The following is a 19422-nucleotide window of genomic DNA, read 5'->3' as shown; positions in this document are numbered from 1 at the left end:
AGCAGTACAGGAGAAAGCTGGAGCAGAAGTTGCAGAATAACAGCATGAAGGAAGTTTGGGATGGGATGAAGATCATCACTGGCTGCAGCTCGAAGTGGGGTACCACCATCGAGAGAGACGTGAAGAGAGCAAACCAAATGAACAACTTCTTCAACAGGTTTGACCACCCTAACCCACTCTCACTCTCACCTCGGAGTACTGCACCCTCCACACATCCTTCTGCTGATACCAGCATAGGAGAGACATCCCCACCCATAATTACAACAGCGCAAGTGAGCAAAGAGCTGAGGAGACTTCGTGCCAGCAAAGCAGCGGTTCCAGATGGAGTATCGCCACGACCGCTGAAGGTCTGTGCATCGGAGCTGGGGGGTCCTCTACAGCGCATCTTCAACCTGAGCCTGGAACAGGGCAGAGTCCCGAGGCTTTGGAAAACATCTTACATCACCCCAGTCCCAAAAGGTATCACGTCCTAGTGAGCTGAATGACTTCCGGCCTGTTGCTCTGACATCACATGTGATGAAGACCATGGAGATGCTGCTGCTTCACCACCCTAGGCCACAGGTTCAACACGTCCTTGACCCTCTGCGGTTTGCATATCAGGAGAAGGTGGGAGCGGAAGATGCCATCATATATGCTACACCGATCCCTCTCCCACTTGGACAAAGGCAGTGGTGCTGTAAGAATTATGTTTCTAGACTTCTCTAGCGCCTTCAACACCATCCAACCTCTGCTCCTTAGGGACAAGCTGACAGAGATGGGATTAGATTCATACCTGGTGGCATGGATCGTGGACTATCTTAAAGACAGACCTCAGTATGTGCGTCTTGGGAACTGCACGTCTGACATTGTGGTCAGCAACACAGGAGCGCCACAAGGGACTGTACTTTCTCCGGTCCTGTTCAGCCTATATACATCGGACTTCCAATACAACTCGGAGTCCTGCCATGTGCAAAAGTTCGCTGATGACACTGCTATCGTGGGCTGCATCAGGAATGGGCTGGAGGATGAGTATAGGGACCTAATCAATGACTTTGTTAAATGGTGCAACTCAAACCACCTACAACTGAACACCAGCAAAACCAAAGAGTTGGTGGTGGATTTTAGGAGGCCCAGGCCCCTCATAGACCCCGTGATCATCAAAGGTGACTGTGTGCAGATGGTGCAGACCTATAAATATCTGGGAGTGTAGCTGGATGATAAATTAGACTGGACTGCCAATACTGATGTGCCGTCCTTAGAAGGCTGGCTTCCTTCAACATCTGCAATAAGATGCTGCAGATGTTCTATCAGACAGTTGTGGCGAGCGCCCTCTTCTATGCGGTGGTGTGCTGGGGAGGCAGCATTAAGAGGAAAGACGCCTCATGCCTAGACAAACTGGTGAGGAAGGCAGGCTCTATTGTTGGCATGGAGCTGGACAGTTTAACATCTGTGGCAGACCGAAGGGCGCTAAGCAGGCTCCTATCAATTATGGAGAATCCACTGCATCCACTAAATAGTATCATCTCCAGACAGAAGAGCAGCTTCAGCGACAGACTGCTGTCACTGTCCTGCTCCACTGACAGATTGAGGAGATCGTTCCTCCCCCAAACTATGCGACTCTTCAATTCCACCCGGGGGTGTAAACGTTAACATTTAACATTATACAAAGTTATTGTCTGTTTTTCACCTGCATTATTATCTTTCTTTAATTTAATATTATTTATTGTATCATTATGCTGCTGCTGGAGAATGTGAATTTCCCATTGGGATTAATAAAGTATCTATCTATCTATAGAATTCTTCTAATCCAATCTAATTGTGCTTGAAAGGATCTGCCAGGAAGAATGGCATAAACTGCTCAAATCCATGTGTGCAGAGCTTGCAGAGACTTACTCAAGAATATCTTAAGCTGGAATTGCTGCCAAAAGGGCTTCTACAAAGTAATGAATTAAGGGTCTGAATACTGTATTTGATGAGAGATTCCAGGTTTTGATTTTTAACAAACATGTTTTTCACTTTGCTATTACTAGTTATAAGTGGGCAAAATTGCCAAATTTGTCCTTTTAAAATTAAATATACAACACAATAAAGTGTGCAGAAAGTGAAGGAGTCTGAATACTTTCTGAATCCACTGTACATATCAAAATTCCATTCCACTGGCGATTGCTTATCTTTTATTACAACAGTCCCCAAATAGTTGCTAAATTCAGATGGTTAGGCTCTGTAATTCTGTCTCTAAGGGAGGATATTCAGTTCACTGTATAGACTATCTAATTAATATCTGTACTGGTTTACTTTTTCATTCCTTAAAGATAAACTTCCTAAAGATGGTTGAAGCTCTTGCCTTGAAACTAACTAGGAAATCAAATGAGAAAGTCTAAAATCAAGCTCTCTTTTAAATCAGAGGTTCCCATTACATGTTCACCTCAAGCATATAGTATACTAAAAAAAATATGCATCTCTATATTTTTCATTTTTCACAATCCTTATGGTAAACACTTATAAGGCTGCACCACTTTCGCATTAAAGGAAGTAAGTAGAGCAAAAGCAACACTGGAACAAGTACATAAATGCAAATTAAAAATGATGGATGCACTGGTAGCTCAAAGATCTTTTTCAGTATGCTGGGTTTTACACAAATTTAGCAATACTGAAGCAACAGATAAAAGAAAGCAGCTTCTGAACTTGCCTCTCTTAAAGCCCATACAGTGCCCAGAGTTCTTCTGCCAGTCAAGACGACATAATTACAAGCTCCATGGGGCACATACAGCTTCAAACTAAAACAGATTCATAAGAGAGAAAAATGAGTTATACATTTAATATGTAATTTCAAAAAGCCATGAGTTGACTTCCAAAGTTAACAACTTAAAGGTATACCTGCAGGCTATCAAATATGGATGCTGACATAATGTTTAAAACAGTCGCTATAGATATGATAGTAAATCTAGCATACAGTACCTTTCACAAATCATCCCACAAGTTGTCTTTACAGTAAAAAAATGTAAATATGCAAAACATATACACAATATATAATCTTAAAATTAATTTTAAGATGTATGGCATCATGTTGTGTTCTACTTGAGTTCTGAATTTTAAATGAAAAGAGGTAAGTTATGAAAAAAGGCAATAAAAATTCAGACATAGCAGCTTTGTCCAGTGGTGCTCTCCAGGCCCACTTAACCCAAGGTTGAATATTTAGTTTTGATAAGACTCTAATACCAGCTACACCAGTAACTGCCGTATCATTAAAGAAGCATATGCCATCATAAAGGATTGACCTAATGTGTACATAAGGAATTAATAAAAATCTGATAATCTGGTGGAAAAACAAAAAGCCTTCTCTTTAGAAAATTCAGTGTTAATCACTCCATCAAGTCTGAAGATATGTAGATGTTTAAAAATGTAATTGTTTTCCTGGGAGTTCAAATTTCCAGTCAATATTTGGCAATAAGCACCACAGAATACATAGTGCTGAAAACTGTAACAATATCAGTGCAACTCTGTTTACCTTGCATTGCTATACTACATGAGAATCCTAACTGGACAAATCAGTTTAGTGTCAATGCACAATTTCTGTGGCTCAGCGTGGTCCGACCACAAATATTTTTTCATCAGACATTGAAATTACGCAGCTTTCAGTTTTACTAAGGTACCACGCCATCCTAAATGGCAAGACCTTACACCCTTTTAATCTGCTAACAACAGTGCATTAATTCAGCCTATATATACAATGTTCAGACAGCTGTAGGCTTTTTTCAGATCAGCCTGCTGTTTTACATATTTTGTGTGTGCACTGTATTTATGTTTACTACAAAATCTGAATATTTACCACCATTGTAGTTATTGTTGTTATCACTTGTTTGAAGCTCTTTTGAGCTTGATTTTTCAGGGCACACGTGGTACAAGTATATTGGATAAATGAAGCCTGAGCATAGGAAGAACATTCTGATGAGAACCGAACTTTTGGCACACTACACAGTAGATTGTGAATTCCTATTCAAGTACTTTTCAAAACAATAAATCTAGATTTAAAATGGGTAAAGGGGTTGTATTTCATTTTACCTAAACATTTATATGTTTAAGTTGTTCCTTTATAAATTACACCAATTGGTATGACTTCTACCAGGACATTCTGTGTGTTACCAGAAGCTTTTAAAGAAAAATATTGATTTAAAATATAGATGATTTGTTGCCAGATCTGTTCTATTGAGTACTGCTGCAAAGGTGACTCTTAAACTGAACTGAAAACTCTTAAACTGTACTCAAAAGAAAAAACAAAGGTTCACTAATACTGAAAGCTCAACTGGTCAAATAAAAATTCAGTCACAGAATTAGTGTTATCTGCAAATTTTACCTGAATTAGTTAAAATGGACATCCTGTTCTCAAACCTGCCTTGCCTAAGTCATGGTAACTTGGGTTATAGCTTAACCCAGCAAGTACTAGACACAAGGCAGAAAGCAGAAAATGACAGGGCTCATGCAATCTCACATTCACATAGGACAAATTAGGAATCACCAGTTAAACTGGCCAGCAGGCAAAAAAGTCATACAGACAAGAATGGGCTGTGGCATTCAAACCAAGGACACTGGATCCTTGACCCTGCAATGCTAACCACTGCACCACAGTTCTGGATATGACGCCAGTCTACATTTAGCGGCATTCACTCACAACAGGCTGATTCAATGCCACCAATTAACCTGGCACATGCACATGGCTGGGGTGTGGAAGCAAACTCCATATAGGCAGTGACCAGGCCTGGATCTGAAGCCAGTTTCTTGGTCCATTAAAGCAGATGTGTCTCCCCAGCTAATGCTGTGTACCTTTTTTAAGCTGTATTTTATATACTGTAGATGTTTTGATTACTTGCTGGGATGAACTTGCATTAGTAATGACCAATGGTGCCACTCCTATATTATTCCACATAAAGCTATGTTTTTATCACCAAAATTTGTTTTTTTTTATTTCAATCATTTATTTCTTTGCAATTTTTGAATAATTTCTTGTGTACATCGATTTGTTTTGTACGTGCTAACAGAAAATGATCAACTCTGTGCAACACTATGACATAATTACTAGTCTAAGCAACACCAAATTATATTTAACATGGTATTGGGTAACAAGTGCCTTCATGTCACATCTGACATAGTGCACGCTACACAATATGCACATGAACACGCTAGTTTGACAAACACCATTTTGTCAAAGTTTGTGGAAGTCACAGTATTCTTGATATTTTCAGATTTTGGCATTTTACATTTTATTGCTTCTTGCTGTGTTATACAGTTACCCTATGGCTATCAGCACATGCTTCTAACATCTACCACTTCTGAATCGGATTCAGATTTTTTGAGATTTGTCCATGGGTGGACCAGCACAAAAAAATAAAGAAGCCATACTACAAACAAGTGTTCAATGATAATGGCCAAAGGCTCATGAATTTGAAGACTGGATTAAGTGTGACCCAAACAATTTACGTGGTTATGCACTTTCTGTCATTGATACCAGAACAGACTTTAGATAAATTAGAAGAACACTCCGCTTTGCTTCAAAAACAGCTAGCCACTTATTTAGTTGGCTTGAACCAATGTCTTTTTGGAAAGGTCTTAAAGAATCCTTAGATAGTAATCATAAGTAAACATTTGAACTTGTATCTAGCTTCATATGTCAGCTGCTCGTGTTGCCACACTCTTCAGAGTGTATTGAAAGAGTCTTTTCTCATTTGAATCTGGTGAAGACAAAGCAGATAAACAGGCTCTGCTCTGACATTGTAATCAACAGACTGAAAGCAAAAGAGGCCAATAAATATCCAGGCTCTCACTGCTACACTTGGAAACTGCCAAAATCTCTTATTGTGGATGTTAAAGAAGAACAGTGACATCAATGACTTTGCGAGAAACTGTGAAAGTACAAACAGGAAAAATAAAGCTGAGGTTGAGTTGAGTGAGGACAAGACCTGCTAAATGTCCTGCTCCTAAGGTTGATTTTGAAATTTTCTGCTTATTTGGTCTGCAACTGTGTTTTTTTGATTACGTGGCAGACGTGTTCTAAGAAACACGTTATTCTCATTAATTATGGTCCTAGAGAGGTGATAGGTGTTGCTTGTTGTTTACCAAGTTTCACCGTAGTTTATAAATGTAGCAATGATAACCCCATAAATGTGAGTTAATATTTTTATATTAAGGATGGGTCAAAAAATAATAATAACGCAAAAGAGACCATACTGAACTATACCTCGCTAGTATAAATTTACTGATCTGTCACAGGTAAATGTTTGCTTGACGTGGAACTGCAATGGGATGACATCATCTTTCAGAAGCATTATGTACAAGGTGTCATACAAGCATTTACTCAGCTATCATCATATGCAAGATAAGACGGAAAAAAATAAATGTAGAAATATTTGATATCTACTTGTGGACACTTATACGTGTCTCTCTAAGAACACTAAACTCACTTACAATATAAAGACAAAATAAAGATTACATTACAAAATGTCTTTTTATGATGATAGTATAGTATTTGTACAAGGCAGTGAAGTCCCCAAAACGCTCATTTTCATAAGCGTCTATTGCTGTTACAGCCTGTCCAGCTGTACCACCCGTACACAGACAAAGTCTCAGGGACACTTTGAGACTGCAATAACTTAGAATAGCATGAAATCTTAAAAAAAAAAAAAAAAAAACAGAACAAAAAAGACCGTGTTGACAAACCATTCTTTAAAACAGGCGATAGCAACAATCTTTACTTTTTTCAACGTGTTTATTGAACATCTCACGAGGTAATTTTATACCGTGAATACCTTACTTTTATTGTACAGAGTATCTTACCAAGGCTTTAACAGCTCCTCATTGAAGTTAGTTAAACTGGATAGTCACTGAATGTTTCTGCCGTTGAAACAACAGCTTCCGCTATCTACGTAAACAAATACTCTTCGATCAACGGTCTCTTCTAAATTCACATCGAAACCGACATATATCCATTCACATCTAACGTGCATACTTCTTTCACCATTTTCACTTTAATACTTTGAGAGAACAAAAAAAACGTAATATCTGTCTTACTTAGTAACAGGTTCAACCAACAAAAGCTGAACTTACACACTGCCTTGTTGAACTGCACCACAGCCAATACAACACCACAAATTACACGTGAGCAATGCACCAATCATAGGGCAAAGCTAAAAAAAAAAAAAAGCATTCGCCAATCAAATAGTTGACTGATTCTTCTTTCGTTTGGATTCAGTCTTGTCCAATCATGTTTGACTACCAAGAACATCTAACCAATGAGATGGCGAATCTTTAGTTAGGGAAAAGTATGGAACAATGTTTGGGACAAAATGTCTCGGATACTACGTAGTCTTGATTCAGTATGTAATTAAAGTTGCCAGAAGGCTATGTATAATCGTGGGAGATGAATGTGAAGTTAAATATACGGAAGAGAGGGGGTGCTATTGTTCAAATTTAATTCTGAGCAGATAAACATTTACAGTACTTTTCCATTTCGGCCAAGTTTTACTTTTGAAATCGAAAAATAGATTTAAATTTTGAGTAAAATGGTGATTCGCAGATGGGGTAAGGAAAACGAAACAAGGAAAGCAGGATGAGTCACGCAGTTCACTGAGGAGGCAGGTGGTAAGGCAGAAGACTTTGTAGTAATTTAAAAAGCAGCTGATGAAAAGAGGAAAATAGATGAAGTTAGTACGCCGTGAGGTACTCGGCATGGTTTGAAACGAAGGTTTAAAGCAGTAAAGGGACAATTGGTAAACCTTTGTTAAATAAAAAAAACTGTCACCATTTTCATGATTAGGTAAAATTGTAAACGAATCTTGCTGTATATTCCAGAAAGATGTCTTAACGTTTTGTAGCCCGCGATGACTGATTAGTTTGGTTGGTCTTTACATCTTGCATTCCTTTGTTGGATTACTCGCTATCTGCCACAGTAGGATGGTGACAGTTGAGCAGTAGCAGTTTCGCTTCTTTATACACTGGCACTGAAACTGCTCATTTGAATAACGGTCTGCCAGGACAGACCAGTTTCACTTGCTAACTCAGAGCTGTTGCTGTTTATCGCATATTACCTTTAAAAGAGAGCATATTCACGTTCTCATAAACGGAATTATCCAAATCAGGTTAACACTGTCGAGAGTCTCTGTCGCACAGGATTGGGCTCAAAGTAAGAATCAGGCTGGCACATGGCCTAAATCCATGGCATGTTCAACTTAGTACACGGCCACTAAACCAGTTTGTAATCGTCTGGTAGCCTAACCTACGTGTCTTTGGGGATCTGGAAGGAAAACCAAAGTGCCCTGTGGGAAACCCACACAGGCATATGGAAATGAAGAAAATAAAGAACAGTTAATTAGAGTGGAGCAAAAAAATGTGGTGGGCAAAAACGTCATAAGCAAGCAGAATAATTACTAGTGAAATTTAGCATCAGTGGCCTCAGATGACCAAAGTGTTGTCTTAAATGATCTCTCTGGACTTACACATAAACAGGGAGTTCTTAATAATTTTGGATTTATGAAAGAAACAATGTTATGTTTTTAGCATTTATTGTGGATGTTTTTGATCACTCAGCACAGACAGAAGGCAAATTGAAAACCTGAAAATAATTATTTGAGTGATTGTCAAATATTTGAAAATACCAGGGGGTGTGCTGAACAAATACTATCAATAATTCACACTTACAGTTAAGGATCATAATGTAAAATAGGCTAATAAAATTCAAGAAATTTAAATGTACAGATAATATAGTTTTAAGAACTATATATTAACAATGGATATACAGTACTGTATCACAAGATGTTATGTGCACTCGAGAGTCTTAGCTAAAGGCTGAATTTCAGTTTGCCTTGTAGGGATAGATGTATTAGTAGAAGGTTGTTTTGTTTTATAATTAGCAAAATTGTATAGACTGCATGGAAAACAAACAATTAGTACTGCGTGGCTGTAGGGTAGTAGTGAGAAGAAGCAATGAATGAGAGCTTTTGGTTATTCATTTTTATAATCACGGACGTGTATAACAAAATTATAAGAGGAAACACTCTACAAATTTAAATCATCTTTTTGTAATTGTACATAATACATTATAGTGGGTAAATATATAAAAAAAATAGACAACATTTAGAAGAGCTAATAAATAATTAAAGTCTGGTTGAAACGACTCCGTTTGAAGTGCACCATCACATTAGAAAGGCATATAAGTATGCTATGGAAAGATGGGTTGTGTTAATTAAGTTACATGAATTAGGATTGAAAGGGAGAGTCCAAATGTGGTTAAGAGATTTCTATTGTAGAGAACTTTAAAGACTGGAAAAGATAATATATTTTCATCTGAAATGGTCGTGGATATGATATACTACCAAGCATCAGCCCAGGTCTGTTTAACCTAACACTAATTTATTTACTTCTAGCTGTGTTGAATGTTGATATATACAGTAGGTATTTGCTGATGATTGTGCAATTTGGAATGAGAAGGAAATTCTCATTTTGTTCTAACTATAATGCAGTCTACTGTCAGAGTTTTAACAATGGGTAAACTGTTGTGGACTTAAACCATCTACTTCAAAATAAGTTTATATTTTCTTTCCCTTAAATAATGTTTCAAAAATTAAACTTTATTATTTTATAGTTCACCTATTGGATGGAGTATAATTACTTTAAATTCCTGGGTATGATTTTTGCTAGTAGATTAATAAACAAAGCAACACATTTGTAGGCATATTAAGAAAATGTAAGACTGCAGAGCCTATAAAAAGTATTCTTGCCCCTTGGAAGTTTTGTTATTATACAACATTAAATCATAGCAAATTAATTTTTTTTAATTAATCAGCAAAAAAACACACTTTAATGTCATTGTGGAAGTAGATCTCTGCAAAATAGTCTAAATCTTTTAAAAAAAATAACTGATACACCCCTTCTAAGTCAGTATTAAGTAGATGTACCTTTGGCAGCCATGTCAGCCTTGAGACTGTGTGTCCAGGTCTCTCTTTATAAGCTTTGCACACCTGGTCACTGCAGTTTTCCCATTCTCCTTAAAATAAACTGCTTAAGCTCCGTCATGTTACACAGAAATTATGAATGAACAGCCTTTGTCAAGTCCAGCCACAAATTATCAACTGAATTCAGATCTGGACTCTGACTTGGCCACCCCAGGACATTAGCATTGTTGTTTCTAAGCCATAACTGTGTAGCTTTGGTTTTATGCTTGGGGTTACTGTCTTTCTGGAAGACAAGTCTTCTCCAAATGCACAAGGTTTCTTGCAGGTGGCACCAGATTTCCTCCAAGATTTCCCTTTATTTTGCTACATTCATTTCCCCCCTCTACCCTCACGAGCTTTCCAAGGCCTGCGCATCACCACAATATGATGCTGTCGCCACCGTGCTTCACCATTCAATAGACACTGCTAGAAGTCAATATTCCATTATTTAGATTCTTTTTTGTATTTGGCACCATAACTCTTTGCTTTTTTGACCAGTCACAACTGGCACCATATCCAGTTTGTCAATGACAAGGTGACCTAGCTGACACAGGCATGTACCGTTACTGTAGTGGGTTCATTTATTTATTTTCTTTCCAATGATGTTACTTTTTTCCTTCAGGCCAATCCAACTTTGTCTTGAACTGAGGCATTTTTTGACCTTACTTCTAATTATTTTTACCTATATAACCTGGCAGAGTAAATTTATCAGCACAAAACAGTTTTAGGATCATAGACTTTGCACAGATTTTGAGTGATCATTAACCACATCAAGGTGCGTGTTTATTCGGCCATTAGAAGTGATCTGTACCTTCAGATAGAAATCCAGATCTTATTATTAAACCCTGGGTTTTAATCTAAAGTCACTGACAGATTACGCTGGATTTCTGCATCAAAATCAGAGCCTGATTTGGGATTAGACAATTGGCGGTTGTAGACCTGTTGATGTAGGCAATGTACAGAAGCAATTATAAAGGCAAATAAAATGTTAGGTCATATTGTAAAAAGGACTTTAACCTTGTAATCTATTATGAGTAACTGGTTAATTTGCAGAGGTTAAAGTTTGCAATTTAACTTCTTATCTTCATATTGGAACAAAGAAAAATGCTTGTGTTTGTGATATACTTTCCTGGTGTCATCTTAACTTTAATTTTTCATTCTATACTAAGAGAGCCACAAATTTAGCATGGCAAAGTTCTTAAAAGAGAACAGAAAATGTGTTATGTTCTGACAGATAACTCTGGCTTTGATTCGGCCACAATGGCACTACGAGATAATGACTGGAAACATTTTGAGACCAACAAATGTTACCCCAGTTGGTTTATTAATATTTATTTAAAAAAATGTAATTTGGTTTATTATAACAGATGAAGATTATGAGGGGGGAAAATTCCATATTTGATTTTGCCTAAATATGTTTTGCTATAGATGGCACAGAAAAAGTATCAGAGTGATGTTGGCTTAGTTTCACTATACTGTATATACATTCAGACAGCTACAAACAATTATTATATTCAAACAGGATGTTTTCCTTGGACATTAAAATGGTCATCTGTCAGTAACGGATGTTGAAATTCCTTGCTGGCTGTGGTCACAATGTTCTATAAACAGAAGACATTGGGCTAATGTGCTGAAGCTTCAGGTTCACAAGGGTTTAATTCTTGCAGAGGTTTTCTTACTGCATCATAATATGTTTGGTGGGATTATCTTCTCAAAAGGAAATATAATTTCAGTTCTGGAACATGGTTTGTCTGGGGCTTTTTTATTCTTAAGTTGTCAGTGCACAGCTTCATCTTATTTATTTCTTAACTTTTCCTTGAGCTGCCACAGCTTCCATAGCTTTGCGCACCGTTTCCTCATCCCCAAGGAATTGCATGGGTTTTATGGGTTTGAGATTGCTGTCCAGCTCATACACAATGGGAATTCCAGTGGGCAGATTCAGGTCCATGATGGCCGCATCGGACATGCCTACACAAGAAAAATTAAGATTACTCTATCTCATACACATATACTTAAGAATATACATAAGAAATTTGACAAACAAGAGGAGACCATTCAGTCCAGCAGGCCTCTTTGTTTAGCTAATAGCTATGTTTTCCCAATATCTCATCCAGATACTTCTTAAAAGTTGTCAAGGTTTCTGCTTGAACTACATGTCGCTGTAGTTTGATCAACATTCCCAACAATTCTTTGCATAAAGAAGTACACTTGTTCTTAATTTCCACTGGTGTCCTCAAGTATGTGATTTAACATTAAGAATTCTACTGGATCTGCTTTATCAATGTCTTTGAGTCAGGAATAAAAGTTCATCAGCAAATGCTGGTTTTAGACTAACACCAGTACAAAACAAGGTAGATGGTCTGATTGCAGAGGTCCTCCATTAAAATAGGAAAGAGAATTCAGTCACAACACCTAAATCACACAAAAGCAATATTTACATACATAATTCACATGAAGGAAGAAAAGACTGTGATGCCTGCTCTTTTTCTGTTTCTATGCTTTTTCATTTTTTTCTCTGTACAATTTTGCACAATATGTAATGCTAGTTTCTTCCAGAGTCTTTGATATTCACCTCTGTGTATTTTCTTGTCAAGGGTTAAAGTTTTGTTGAGCACTCAGTCTAAGTAATTGCTTTTTGTTTTTTTGAGATTCAGTATGCATACATGTGTAAACCATTTTATAAAAAAGATCATTCCTCCCCCAAACTATGTGACTCTTCAATTCCACCCATTTTTACCAGCATTTTTATTACTCTTTAATTTAATATTGTTTTTTGTATCAGTATGCTGCTGCTGGAGTATGTGAATTTCCCCTTAGATAGATAGATACTTTATTAATCCTATCTATCTATCTATCTATCTATCTATCTATCTATCTATCTATCTATCTATCTATCTATCTATCTATCTATCTATCTATCTATCTATCTATCTATCAATAGATCAGTGAGTTTGGTACAAAGCAAAACCTTTCCAGACAACTGCTGATTGAAAACAGTAGCCTGAGTAACAATGTGTTAAGCAGACTCCATGGCAGCTGTTTGATGACATAGACTTACTGTAAACCAATAGTGTGTTTTTATCCTAAATATTATTAATTAATAAAACTCTCTGCTTTTTTTGAGTACATATTTAACTCTAATGGTTGAACCAAGACTTCCAAATTACCAGAATAACACAGGTTTTGGAAAAGCACAAAGTGCAATCTGTGTATGGCTGTTTCTAAAGTCACATCTCTGCTACAGTGCTTCTGACTTCAGAATGTCTGACCTTTCTTGAAAAAGGTGGCAGAGGTAATCTGATGCCTTTGCCATTCACTTATCTACGGGGCTAATGGTATTTATAGAGTGAGCTGTCTAGAAAAAGAATGAAAGAATGTAAGCTGCTAGTATCGCCATATACTGGATAACTTAGACACTGCACAGAGTGCCAGCAGAGTTGAAGGGGGGTTTCCTAATACTGTAAAACTTTATCTGCTCCATGTACAGGAGAACAGTGGCAAATATTGGTTTTTAATGTAGATGGACCATGTGGAATAGTGGCTACAAATGTGCTGTATAAAACATACGATTGGAGGTGATTTTACTGCCATTTGCCTACTGGGTGACACAAGACAAATCATTTAATTATATTTGGGTTCCAGTTAGAAAAATGCACAGTGTAAGCAATTTTGCACACAAAGGCTTTGCATGTCATTTGTTTGTGGTTTCACAGCTCTAGTGGTATGGGTTTAAATTTATTTTGAAGTAAGATTATCTGAAAAAGTAATTCATTCAACTCCCTTTGTTCTTATAAAATGAACCTGTGTAAGTATTGTGAGCATTGTGAGTCATATGCTATTAGCTACATATCCATCCATCATTTTCTGATTTGATGAAACCATTCTAGGTTTAGTGGCAGCCAGAAGACAAAAACCAACCCTGAACATGGTGCCAAGCCCAGATATGTTTGTTAAACATTCTTAAACCAGCTTTACCTAATATAGTGTTGTGTGGATTACAAATAAAGTATAGGTAAAATGTAAAAAAAAGCGCACATGCTAAACACAAATTCCATCAATCCATTTTCCTTTCTCATTTATCCATGGCAAGGTTGCACAGAAGCTGGAGCCCATTCAAAGTAAGTGTAAGATGCAAGGCAGGAACAATCGCTGGCAAGGCACCAGTCCATTGCTAAATACACATTCACCTTGCAATATTTACATAGAAAAACATATGCATAGTGCCTGTATGGAGTTTGCATGTTCTTCACATGTTTACATGGCATTTTATCCTGGCACACCCAGGATATCCCATAGATGTGTATAATAGGTTATTTGATGACTCCATATTGACCCACAGTTAATGCACATGGGCCTGCATGAGTGTTTCCTACTGATGGATAGGCACATATTCAGGTTTGGTTTTCACCTTTCAACTAGTCCTTCGTGGATAGGTACCAGTTCCCCATGACCCAGATCAGGATAAGTCACTTAGAAGATGGAAGTATATAAAGCTTTCTACTGTAAATAACATTCCTAAATCCTCTCAGTCCAATTCAGGGTCACCAAGGTCATAGTCTAACCAAATAATACTGGTTGCACGTCTATGAATGGCCACACATGCTGCAATCACAGTCACACTGGGGCCTACATAGCATTGCAAGTCGACCTACCATGCACATCTTTGGAATATGAGAGGTAAACTGAAGTACCAGAATGAAAAACCCATGCAAACATATTGTGAACATGCAAACTTCACACACTCAGTGGCCAGACATGGCATTGAAACTCATGAAGCTGAATCCATGGGCTAGCACCAGTAACCACTGCACCATCCTGACATGTATATAAATGAATACTCTGTTTAGAAGTGACAAATTAATGTCAAAGCTAATCAATGCAGGATTTGGCACTATCTACATATGTGTAGATGTTTCAGACTGCCTATCCGAGGTGGTTCCTGGGTTAGGCTTTGGTTCTCTGCAAGCATGAACTAGATATATCAGCTAGAGTAGGATAGATGGAAGATTTAGCTAAATCAATTTCATCTTCAGGCACTTACTCTCAAGATGCTTGACAATGCCCCTCAAGCTGTTTCCATGGGCAGCAATCAGAACCCTCTTGCCAGCCTTGATTTGAGGTACAATTTCCTCATTCCAGAAAGGCAGGGCACGGGCAATGGTGTCCTTGAGGCTTTCACAAGTAGGTAACTCTCCAGCCTTTAATCCTGCGTAACGTCTTTCCTGAAAATGAAAAGGAAGCAGAAGATGTAAGCATTATAAAGAAGTCAAAGTGCTGACACTTTCATGGACATTACAGTCCAAAGTCTTTACTTATCTTTTTTTAAAAGATGACATTTATGATCACATTTATTTGTTTTTATTTGGTTTAGCATCATCTGGATATCAATTGCTTTGGAACAGAATATCATATTTCCAGTAAGTAATACACTTTGATTCTATGATGTTTGTAATGGAGAAAATGCAGAATAGTGAAATCAGAAAACAAAATTTATTAAATCTAAACATATAGTATAATACTGTGTGTGTAATGCAGTGTATTCATTAAAGTGATAGACTGACTGAGGGAATCATTTTACTGTGGTGCTAAACAATTTCTTTTATTCATTACACTTATCTACATGTATTGATTGAAAAGATTACATGTGTCAACTGACTACATTCTGACTTGTCAGTACCTTGGTTTGAATCATACTTTAGCAGAACTTATTCATTCATTCACACTCACTCAAATTCCTATGCCATTTGATCTCACCATGCTAATAATCTGGTGGAAAGGATGGTCCTTGTCCATTGGAGGTGGTGGAATATCAAAGGATCGTCTCCAGATTTTGACTTGTTCCTCTCCATGTTTAGCAGCTGTCTCTGCCTTGTTGAGTCCGGTGAGCCCACCGTAGTGGCGTTCATTGAGGCGCCAGGTCCGAATAACGGGCAGCCACATCTGATCAGTTCCTTCCATAATAGTCCAGAGAGTTTTAATAGCCCTCTTCAAGACGGAGGTGTAGCACACATCAAACTGGAAGCCGGCATCTTTGAGTGCTTTGGCTCCATTCTTTGCTTCCTGTAAGCCTTTTTCACTCAAGTCAGCGTCAAACCACCCACAGAAACGGTTTTCCTGATTCCAGCTGCTTTCTCCATGACGTACAATCACTAAGCGATGTGCAGCTGCCATGTTGTCTTATTTAGTGTTGTCTTGAATCTTTCAGATATGGTTTTCTTATAATGACTAGTATGATTTGTGCACAGCACAAGGATGGGATTCTACTGTCCTCTTTTACTGTAACCAACCAATGGCAGAAACAGCTGCTATTGTCTCCTTGGTGTCTCCTGAGCTGTCAGAGCTTGTAGGGTTTCTCTGTTTTATATGGTAAATACTGTCACCAGCTCCCAGCCAACCACAAGTCCTTCTACTCAGATTGGAAGCGCGAGACTGTCAATCAAAAGCAATATTCATACAGTGGACGTGCCTTCCTTCAGCTGTGAAGGGCAGGGGTCGTGTGCAAGTGCAAAAATAGCAACTTGACTTTTAGCATTGAGGGAAACTGTAACCTCAGATGGAGATTAAACATGAAGGGCCTACTCAGTAAGCTACAACCTCCCATCAGAAGCAATGGCTGTGTTTCAATTAGAATCAGGCTGTTTTTCCAGCAATGTTGGCTTAATGGGTAAAGTGTGTGGCAGGTAGGGAATAAAATGTTGTATATGTATTTGTGGGCAATGTATAATTATTGTCATGTGTTAATTGACCCCAAAATACAAAGTAGCACTTGAAAGTAAAAATGGATATTTATGTCCACTCAATCATGCTTAATGTGATTCACTATTGCAAAATGCTTATAAAAATAATTTTGAGTGTTCAATTCATCCATCAAGCCGTTTTCTTTATCTGCTTATCTAATTCATGTGGCCAGATCCTAGGCACTGGAAGGAATCACTTTAATTTGCCAGTAGTTAATGTACAGGAATTTAACTTGGAAGCTTAGGAGCTACCTATAACATGACCCAACATCACAAGTTAAGCAACGTACACTGTCCTTCCAAGCCCCACATATCTGGTCATCCTTAAGCTAAGAGAAGACCTGGGTTTCAAGCAGTGTGGAAAGCCAGCAATTCTGGATCACAGTTCTCCTCTTGAAATACAGAACTGATAGAGATGAGATACACCTGGAGGCTCGACAAGGTACTAACAACATTGTCAACATTGATGGAGGAAGTGGCACTAAAATTCAGGAATACTGACAAGAAACCACAGCTTATTACTGTTGTCAGGATTGGAGAGAACACCCCTCTGTCAAGGCAGAGCAGTGTGTTGGGAACAGCTGAAGACATCAATGTCTCATATCGTCTCACCTTCCTGCAGAAAATTGTCAACATGATCCTTATGCCAGTCTGGTTAATCTGGTCTACAAAAGTGAAAAACATCATTATTCAATACCTGAGAATACAATGAGAAGAGCACAAGGAGGATGCCTACAAGAGGAAGAGCAAAGTGCTTGCCCATTGAGGTGATGGAGGTTTCCCAGGACAGTCCCTCTGGAGGGCTTTAAAGATTCTGGGTATTAGTTGACAGCAGCAAAAGGAGCTCTCCAATACAGTGGACCAAGAGGTGGGGAAAATATTACAATTGCTGTGGTTTTGGAGAGAGGAGCAATGGTCAAGTCACTCAGCTCATGTCAGGCCTGATTAATTCAGTCGGTGCATCTGTCCGATGATGTTGTTACAAGTGCTGAAACATCCAATGAGGAAGGGAGTCACCTGATGAAGAGCCATGTTGCAGTAGTATCATCTGCTATATGTACATAAGTTGTAAACAGTTGCCAAATAGTGCAGTTCTAAAGATGTGCAAATGAAAGTGTGTGTGTATAGTGTCTATGCACACAAACATGTTGTGATGGATACCCAGGCGCCAGCAAGCCCAAACCCCAACACGAACGCACAAGCACAGTCCTGGGTTCAAATAAAGGTAGATTTACTAATCAAATCACCTCAAATATGTCACATAAGCACAAAACACAGGTTTTCTCTCCACAATAATTTCTTTTTACCACACTACCCTCCTCCACTCAAGCATTGCTCCACTACCTCCCAGCTCCGACTCACCTGGATAAGGGAGTGTGGTCCATTTTATTTCAGACCCAGGAGTACTTCCAGTGCCAGGGCGATTGTCCAATGGAAGCACTTCTGGGTCACATGAAAGTCCATTATAACAGGGAACTTGTCTCCCTGCAACGCCCTCTTGTGGCCCCCAGTGACTCCAGTAGGTCTGCTCTGCCGAACTACATCTCCTGGCATGCTTTGCTGGTTTCCTAGGGAGCACCGACATCTGGGGCTGCTGCCATCTAGCTTGTTGGGGAATCGAAAGCTTCCAGCAATGTCTCTTTCCTAATGAGCTGTCCGTCCATCCCTTTTTGGTCCTCCCATCCGGGTAAGGAACCATCCCCTTTCCTGGCCAGGATGTCCGTCTAGCCCATGTGGCATCTACAATGTACATGTACTGTAAATACATTCAAACATACACCTTCATACAGTATATAAGAAAGAATTCACAATCGAGGAAGTCATGCTAAATTAATAATAATAATAATAATTACATTTATATAGCGCTTTTCTCAGTACTCAAAGCGCTATCCACACAGGGAGGAACCAGGAAGCGAACCCACAATCTTCCACGGTAAGGAGACCGTGGAAGATTGTGGGTTCGCTTCCTGAGCAGCTTTGCAGTAAGGAGACCGTGGAAGATTGTGGGTTCGCTTCCTGGGTAATGATTTGCAAGGGCTATAGCTTTGGGAATAAAACATGTTTAAGTATCTGACAGTATTAATATTTTTTTTTTTTACTTAAAGTGATAACCTGGGTGAGATGAGTCAGTGGTGATCCTTTTAACATGGTTTGAGACACTAAATGCATGCAGGTCTGCAACAGATGGAGGACCGCAGCTTAACATGCTGCACTTTATTTTAAACCAAACCAGACAACAATGGAGAATGTGATCACACTTTCAATTATGACTTTGTATATTTGTACTAGGATGGGCTGGGGAATGTTTAATTTCTTTAGCTGGCATAAAAACTATACCTGCTGCTAAACATTCTTTGCAATGGAAGTGGTGCTAATGTCCCAGCTGAGAGTGTTTATGATTGGCATGCATAGAATTGGAAGGATTCCACCATACTGACTGCAGACTCGTTCATTTCTAGAGGTAGGGGTTGTAACTGCTGTTTGCGAAAGTTGATTACCATTTCCATTGTCTTAGTGGCATTGAGTACCAGGTTATTGGTAGTGCACCAAGACACAAGATGAGTCACCTCTATTCTGTGTGCTGTTTCATTTGAATTAGTAATTAGTTCAATGATGGTGGTGTCATCAGCAGATTTAATGATTGTGACGTGTTAGTGGATCTACTGTCACTGCTGTACAACGATAGAGTAAGGGGGACAGTACACAGCCATGAGGGGCACCTGGGC

The 19422-nt window shown here is 38.5% G+C and overlaps 2 protein-coding genes across 5 annotated transcripts in view; both read right to left on the bottom strand.

Annotated features, from left to right (window-relative positions):
* Nucleotides 1–7161, bottom strand: part of gmcl1 (germ cell-less, spermatogenesis associated) — an 81055-nt gene extending 73894 nt beyond the window's left edge. Inside the window, exons 1-2 of one of the 4 annotated variants that reach the window (XM_028798310.2) lie at nt 7078–7161; nt 2669–2756 (exon numbers count right to left, since the gene is read on the bottom strand). The gene's annotated coding sequence lies outside the window, so the exon portion shown is untranslated. The other 3 variants (XM_028798328.2, XM_051928819.1, XM_028798320.2) reach the window with 3 other exon arrangements.
* A 4100-nt stretch (nt 7162–11261) lies between these two features.
* pgam2 (phosphoglycerate mutase 2 (muscle)) lies at nt 11262–16305 on the bottom strand. Its single transcript, XM_028798293.2, has 3 exons — nt 15714–16305; nt 15001–15181; nt 11262–11927 (listed from the first exon to the last, which is right to left on the bottom strand). The coding sequence occupies exons 1-3, from the start codon at nt 16128–16130 to the stop codon at nt 11758–11760; spliced, it is 768 nt and encodes a 255-aa protein (XP_028654126.1). The 5' UTR covers nt 16131–16305; the 3' UTR covers nt 11262–11757.
* Between the last annotated feature and the right edge of the window lie 3117 nt (nt 16306–19422).

Source organism: Erpetoichthys calabaricus, chromosome 1 (assembly GCF_900747795.2).
Source record: "Erpetoichthys calabaricus chromosome 1, fErpCal1.3, whole genome shotgun sequence".
Classification (NCBI taxonomy): domain Eukaryota; kingdom Metazoa; phylum Chordata; class Cladistia; order Polypteriformes; family Polypteridae; genus Erpetoichthys; species Erpetoichthys calabaricus.
Note: the sequence above shows the minus strand (reverse complement) of the source record. Positions and strands in the feature narration are given on the sequence as shown.